The sequence below is a fragment of the Meles meles genome, chromosome 3 (genome assembly GCF_922984935.1).
Source record: "Meles meles chromosome 3, mMelMel3.1 paternal haplotype, whole genome shotgun sequence".
Taxonomy (NCBI): domain Eukaryota; kingdom Metazoa; phylum Chordata; class Mammalia; order Carnivora; family Mustelidae; genus Meles; species Meles meles.
Genome location: NC_060068.1, coordinates 115,822,954 through 115,830,344, shown reverse-complemented (window position 1 = coordinate 115,830,344; position 7,391 = coordinate 115,822,954). Strand labels below are relative to the sequence as shown.

The 7,391-nt window shown below is 41.2% G+C and overlaps 1 protein-coding gene across 5 annotated transcripts in view; it reads left to right on the top strand.

Moving 5' to 3' along the window:
• The first annotated feature begins 2,084 nt into the window (after nt 1-2,084).
• The window catches only part of SLC27A6 (solute carrier family 27 member 6), a 96,509-nt gene continuing 91,202 nt past the window's right edge, over nt 2,085-7,391 (top strand). For 4 of the 5 annotated variants that reach the window (XR_006817642.1, XR_006817640.1, XR_006817641.1 and 1 more), the window contains exon 1: nt 2,252-3,470. Coding sequence is in view for 2 of the 5 variants with exons in the window: in XM_045998788.1 (XP_045854744.1) it covers nt 2,990-3,470 (481 nt within the window). In the remaining 3 variants the exon portion in view is untranslated. Of the gene's footprint in view, nt 2,160-2,251; nt 3,471-7,391 lie in introns of those variants that run through there. The other variant, XM_045998789.1, reaches the window with a different exon arrangement.

The window sequence follows — 7,391 nt, the reverse complement described above, 5'->3', positions numbered from 1 at the left end:
AAATGTCTAGACTATTCGCATGTGTTTGTTTCTATTTTAAATGATAAATTTACTCACTTGCAATTATTCTTACTGTCTGACGCCCATTTTATAATAATTAACAACTAAATAAATAATTATTTCTTTTTTACTTAGCTGTCTTTGGTTCTTTCAAAAGTGAATATCAAATTTGTAGACCAAAAAAACCAGGAACAGACATATGAGCTGACATAATAGTACAGATAATACTGCTAGCTGTCCCAAGATTTTTCTTGATTCCTTCTTTGTGGTGAGATTTCACGCAAGGAATTGGTCTTGGCTAATATAGATTTTGTAAATACAGGCTTGTAGCTCTCCTAATAAATCAAAGTATCTCACATTCATCGTACCAAATATTTTCTTAACTCACGTATGTAGTTGCTAAAAATTTAGCTCCATGCCTTGGGATGATGTTAGCAGACCCATGGTAAGAAAAATAAGTATAACACAATAAATTTTTCACGAAGCTAATTTTATTTTAAAAGACTGTGTTTTATTATGATAGTATTCCTTTCCTTGTTTTTAATGTTGAAATAAATCCTTCCCTTTATAAAACAATGGTGACAGTAGATGGTAATTGTTTTAATGTGTGCTACTGTTTTTAATTAAACAAAGTAAAAGATGGCAACCTGTGTTTCTTTAGTCATGTTTTTCCACTGGAGGAGGACAGAGTGTACTTGTGCTGGAAATCCAAAAGCCTAAGACCCACTGTTCCATAATCTATTACGTGCTAAAAATGCTATTTTCCAGGAGGTAACTGAAGCGGACTACAGCTAGGAGAGAAAAGGATCGAATTTCAAAGATGCTTTTCAAGTTGAAAACTACTTGATGCTAACACTTTTTTTTTTTTAACTGAGATGTTTTTGGATTGAAAAAAAGAGCTAAGTGAACTTAGAAAACATTTTCTTCATCTGCACAAATAGGATTAAAGAGCCTATCTTTCTTCTGGGCTCTTCACTGTAATTTCAAAATACTCATTTTCAGCTTAATAAACCTGAGTCTGCCTTGGAGTTATCAGGTTTTTCTTTATTAGGAAATTTGAAGTTAGCTAGAACTCAGCTGTAGAACATAAGATAGGAGGGAAATGTGAGGCAATGCTAATTTCATTATGTGCAATTAACCATGTACTCAAACTTCCTAAAAGCAGAGGCCTGGGATGATGGTGTCTGCAAGAAAAAAAATGTGTAATTAAATGCTCCTTAGGTTCTTACCTTCAGTAAAACTTCATCATTGCATAAAATTTTATGGTTATTCTTTACGATTACTTGTTTTCACTCCATTTCCCCTCCCACCTTGGGAATCATTAGTTTTGAAGTCTTGGTAATGGTTTAAACAATCAAATGAAAAAAAAAGTTATTTTTAAGGACAGAAAATAGTATCCCCCCCTTTTTTTGAGAGTGCGAGGAGCAAGGAACGGGGTGGGCCGAAAGAGGGCTAGAGAGAACCCCAAGCGGACCCTATGCCCAGCACCAGTCCCGCATTGGGCTCATCCCAAGAACCTGAGATCCTGACTTGAGCCAAAATCAAGAGTAGGATCCTTAATTGAGTTACCCAGGCGCCCAATAGTATCTTATATTAAAAAAAAAAAAAAAAAAAAAAAGTGTGTGTGTGTGTGTGTGGACTTAAGCTTCTACATCAATCAGTATTTCTGTAAGATTTTGTAAAAAGTACTTCTAGGCATTTTAAGGATAAAATTTCAATATAAAGGTCAATTCCAACCTGTAAGTTTTTTTAAAGTACTTTTTGTAGAACAACAACACAGTTTTGTGTTTTATGATCAAAGAGTTCAAATATCCCTTGACCTGACCAATTCATAGACAGGTTTTCTGTTGTTTTCTCTCTCTCTTTCCGTCAGGATAGATATATATAATTCTTCCAATCGCCTCTCCAACCTCTAGTTTAGTTCCCTTTATTGCTTAGTGAATGAACTCCCTCGCCCTAATTCCAGCAGCCTGGTTGCCCTCCACTCTTGCCACGACTTCTGGGCTCCCGACTTTCCCTCCAGGGGCGGTCCTTTCTCCGAAGAGGCCCCAGTCCCTGCACACTTGACGGGGTGGCGGGATGCGCGCCCGGGAGGGAGGCGGCGAAGGGGCCGGAGCCGTTCCAGCGGCGGGGCTTGGCTGGAAGCCGGGAGGCGGGCGGTAAGTGGACAACACCTCCGCTGTGACTCGGGGGAGAGGTACACTAGCCGGAGAACAGTGGGAGGGGATCTGCGACCGGGGCAGGAGGCAACCACTCCCTTCCCCCGCGGCGATCGCCGAAGCAGCTCTCGGGGGACAGCTCTGCCGGGAGTCCCTGGGAGCCCGGCGGTGGGGCGCGGGGCGGAGCGGGGGCGGGGCTCGGATCCGGATCTCTCTAGACCTGGGGCATCCCCGACCGAGGCGTGGCCCAGACACCTCCGCGCGGTTTCTGGCGGGTTAAGAGGGGAAGTCGCTGCCTTTCTCAGCAGTCGCCACCCCGCCTTCTCCAGGCTCGAGTTCAGCCTTCAAGTTGCAGCCGCCAGAAAGTCTACCCTCATAAGAAGAGAATCTGTCCTCTGGACATAGTTCTCCTGTGGGTGGTGGGACTTGTTGAGGGCCGCAGAGGCTCCGGGGACTAACCCAGCCTGCGGGGAGAGGGCTGGAGAGAACCAGAGGACCTCGCAGGGCGCGGGCCGCCGTCGGGGCTTTTACCAGACAGGGGCGCTGATCTGGGCTCCTAGATTACGTGGACTCTGCGAGTGCCCGCGTTGATTTCGCTCGCTCTCCCCTCATCCGCCAGGTGACCCAACCCTCATCTCCGGCATCTGTTGGGGCGACCTCTACTGTGCACACTTCTGATTCTGTTTCTCAAGATTACCCTCTCCCTCCCGGAAAGGCTGGCGCGAGCTGCAGGTGCCAGGCTGTAGCCCGGAAGACCTGTGATCTCCGCGGAGAGCTGCATTTGGAGAGAAGGGCTGGTATCCAAGCTGCCTTCTGTCCCGGTGGCCTCCATGCTCCTGTCATGCTTAACAGGACTAGCGGCTGGAATAGTCTTCCTGCATTTCTTGCAGAAACTCTTGTTCCCTTACTTCTGGGACGATTTCTGGTTCCTGCTGAAGGTGGTACGCTATGGAATTCGGATGGGAAAGTACGTCCTGAAAGGGGAGCTGTTCACAGTCCTGGACAAATTCCTGAGTCTTGCCAAGAAGCATCCCCAGAAACCTTTCATAATCTATGAGGGGGACATCCACACCTATCAGGATGTAGACAAAAGAAGTAGCAGAGTGGCCCACGTCTTCCTGAACCATTCCACGCTGAAAAGGGGGGACACCGTGGCTCTTCTGATGAGCAATGAGCCTGACTTCGTCCACGTGTGGTTTGGCTTGGCCAAGCTGGGCTGCGTGGTGGCCTTCCTCAATTCCAACATTCGCTCCAACTGCCTACTGCACTGTATCCGCAGCTGTGAGCCCCGGGCCCTCGTGGTAGGCGCAGGTAAAGTAAGGGGTAAAGTAAGGAGTAACAGTTCACAAATAATGCTTTGCGTGTGATGAAGTGTGATAGTAAGGATACAAAACCGTTTTTATAGTTCTGTGACTGGAGGTTTAATTTCCCCTGTTCCGTTTCCATCACTCACTTTGTTATAGATTAGTTAATACCAAGACAAGTTCAAAAACTTCTGAATTCTCTGCTTCTTACTGCTTTGGGAGAGGAGGGCAGTGTTACGTTATTGATGCCTTCAGGGAATGCAAGAACTTGATAAGTTTTTAAACTTTGTCCTATCTAACCAAATTACGTGACGAGTAGGATATTTATCTTTATTTCATGGTGGAATACCTACCTCCCTCTAAGAGTAACACTCTCAAGGTTGACTACAGTTGAAGAACAAATGTGTTTAATCTGAATTGCGTGAATTCTTATCTTCATGTCTGCTCTTATTTTGCACAGTTTGCAAGCTAGGATTTGTCTAGCAAGGTTAGGTTCCCATCTCCCAGCCAATGGGAGGGCTCTTGGCTGACTCTTTCTCTTTCTCACCCCAGCCGTGCCTGTTATCTTTTTTTTTTCCCCCTTCAGTAGGTTCTCCTCTTCTCCCTCTTCCCTTAGAGTTAGGCTTTGTATATGCATATTGACACAGAACTAAAGAGAAAGTTTTGGTTGAATATTTAATTAGGAAAGAACCTAGGGAGATGGGTCCCACAACCAAGTGGACTTGAATTATGACCAGTGATACTTATTTGGTATAATCTAATGGATTTGTGTGTATTTTTCTTGCATGAGGATAGGCAGGTGGAGGATAAGGAGGCTCAACAGCAAGGGCCTTAGTGAAAGTTCTTAAGTATTTTAGACTCATAGGTATACACTAACACCTCAGAGAGAGTTTTTAGATTTATAGAGCCTTAAGGAAAAATTATCTACATTTATACATTAGCAGTCTCTAAAGTGTAGAACTTTATGGGTAACCTTTATTATATAACTCTTGCATATCACACAATAATGGGTTAGGTGATATATATTACAAGGGTTAGTTTTTCAAGATTTTTCATTTCTGCTTATTCCCCTTGTCCTTCCAGCTCAGCTTGTGACCTGAGAAAGTAGCAAAATGTTTGCTCTCAAGCACTGATTTTATCTGGTTTAATCTAAAGGAGTGGAGAAGCTGAATAGTCTCTCTTGTCTAATTTTTGTCCCCCCCCCCCCCATTTAGTAGTCATATCCTCCAAGACTGAAATCCAATCCCTCATCTTGGAAAGAGGTTAACTAGTGTGATGAACTTCCTCTGAACTGTAACAGTAAGTAGGATAAAATAGTCAAACAGGATTTTGACATCATGGGGAACAGGAGCAAGTGATAAATGTGAGCTCAGCAGAAAAAAATATTGTTCATTTCTGGATATATTCTAATATTTTATTGCTCAATCTAATTTAGATAGAAATTTCTAGAGCAAATTCAAATAAGGTTGTGCTAAAAATTGATGAAGCCACAAATTCCTTTTACAAGAGCAAACTAAGAGGGCCAGGGTATCCCTAAAAAGATTTTGGTGGCCATGTTATTCGAAGCCAACCTAAAAAACATCCTGTAGCCAGTCTCCTGAGGGATTCCTCTCAGAGTGAATAGGGCTGGTTACCTCTCAGCAAAGAACAAACTTTGCTCTTGACTGAGTGGTTGCCTAATTAGGACCAATTAATTTTGCAGTTCTACTTGTGTGAAAGTTTTGCTGGCCAATAGCTAAATTGCGTTGTCTCCTTGTTTTTACCTTTCACACCAACGGTGAGTTTTTAATGTGTAAAAATCAATTTGAGATGCTGGAGTTTGAAGCCAAAACCATTTAGTCAACCTGCTTAGTAATAGATAGGTAGAAAAATCAACCTTAAATCTTATTAATATTTCTTTTTAGCGTACTTTAAATATATAAATTACATATGTTTTTCAAAGATGACAATTGTGTTTTATGTACTTCCTAGGTTGTTGTGTGTTTTGGGTTTTTGGGGTTTTTTGTTGTTTGTTTTTTGGTAAGATGTGGCTTATCAAGGGGACTTTTCTGTATTCGAAGCTTTTAGCCTGATATAGTGTATTCTTGGCATCTTGAGTCAAATTAGTGAAAAATATATTCATACAGTTTTTAGAGCTTTAAATTTTAGAGGTTTTAGGTTCTCATGGAATGTTTCTAATGGAGATGTGTCATTAAACCATTATATCCCCAGGGAAAATGTACTGAGAAAGAAATGAGTCAGAGGGTTTAGATGGAGATAAGCCAGACAGATTTGGATTTCATATATGGTCTACCACTCCTTAGCTGTGTCATTGAGGAAAAGGTCATCAGGTGCCCTGGGTCTCATTTTACTTAGTTGTAAAATGGTGACAATACCAATCTACTTCACAATGTAATTTTGAGATTAAATGATGTAGCTTTTATAAAGTGACTAGCTGAATGCCTTGTATGTACTAACTGGAGCTGTAGTGAATTGAAATAATTGCTGTTATTATAAAGTCATCTTAGGCTTTTAATAAGGAAACTTACTTGGATTTTGCTGATACAATCTAATTAGATAGCTATAAGTTAGTTAGCTATAAGAAAGGCTAGTAAGTAGTTTGGCATAGGACCTCAAACACCTTACTTTGGTATGTTTTAACATTTTATTTTCCAGAAGTTGTATAGATTTGGCTTCAAGCAGGTTTTATAGGCAAGTCAGATAACATCTAATTTTTTTTTAATATTGTATTTACTTATTTATTTATTTAGAGAGAGGGACAGAGTGAGCAGAGGGAGGGGCAGAGGGAGAGAATTTCAAGCAGACTCCCTGCTGGTGTGGCACCCAAAACCAGGCTCCATCTCAGGACCCTGAGATCATGAGCTGAGCTGAAATCAAGGGGATTTCAAGCTGAGCCATCCAGGAGCCCCCAAATAATGTCTTATAATTCTGTCTTCAGGAATAAGTCAAAGCAGGGGCACCTGGGTGGCTCAGTTTGTTAAGCAGCTGCCTTCAGCTCAGGTCATGGTCCCGGGGTCCTGGGATCGAGCCCCACATGGGGCTCCCTGCTCAGTGGGGGAGCCTGCTTCTCCCTCTTTCTCTGCCTGCCACTCTGCCTACTTGTGTTCTTTCTCTCTGTCAAATAAATAAATAAAATCTCAAAAAAAAGAGGAATAAGTCAAAGCAAAATATATCAACTCATCTACCAAATTGTTACTGTCATTAACAAAAATATTAACAGTTGCCCTTTACTCAAGGCTGATTAGGTAAAGATACTCTCATTGATTCTGAGAGGCAGGTACAGAGCTATATACTGGCAGCAGAGGGAAAGAACTTCACTGAGGATGTCTAGTTTAACACAACTTAGTTTGCAGAGCAAAGATTCAAAAACTGATCTCTGATATAAGACTGTGCTGTACTATATAATATAGCCCAATTGTTTCTGAGGCTGTCAGCCCCCTTTTTGTATAACTATGAAAATATATACATTCCAGTTATATAGAAATAGTAAAATAAAAGTTGGCAATATACAGACACCAGATTTTTCACATACAGATAACTAGAAAAAATTAAATGTTTTTACAGCTCTTATTCCTTTCTCTCACAGTCTGAAGGTTCAAAGTACTTGCCAGGAGGTTTCCTATCTGTATAACATGGTTTTGAAGATGTATCAAATGGCATTTCAGATTTCCCTGGAATATTTCAGTGCTTACTCAAAATTAAATAGTGTTAGGTTAAACCTAATACTTTCCTCCCAATATTTCAACTGTTCTTATTACTATTAGTGATTGTGGCCAAGATCATCATCTACCTCTATATGCTTTTCTCTTTACTTAGAATAAACAGGAAAATGTTTATCATGCTTGTATATCACTTTAAAAAGTCTATGCAATTATATTCTTTGATCTATTTAGCAATAATAATGTTAACAATAAATAATAATCTCTTC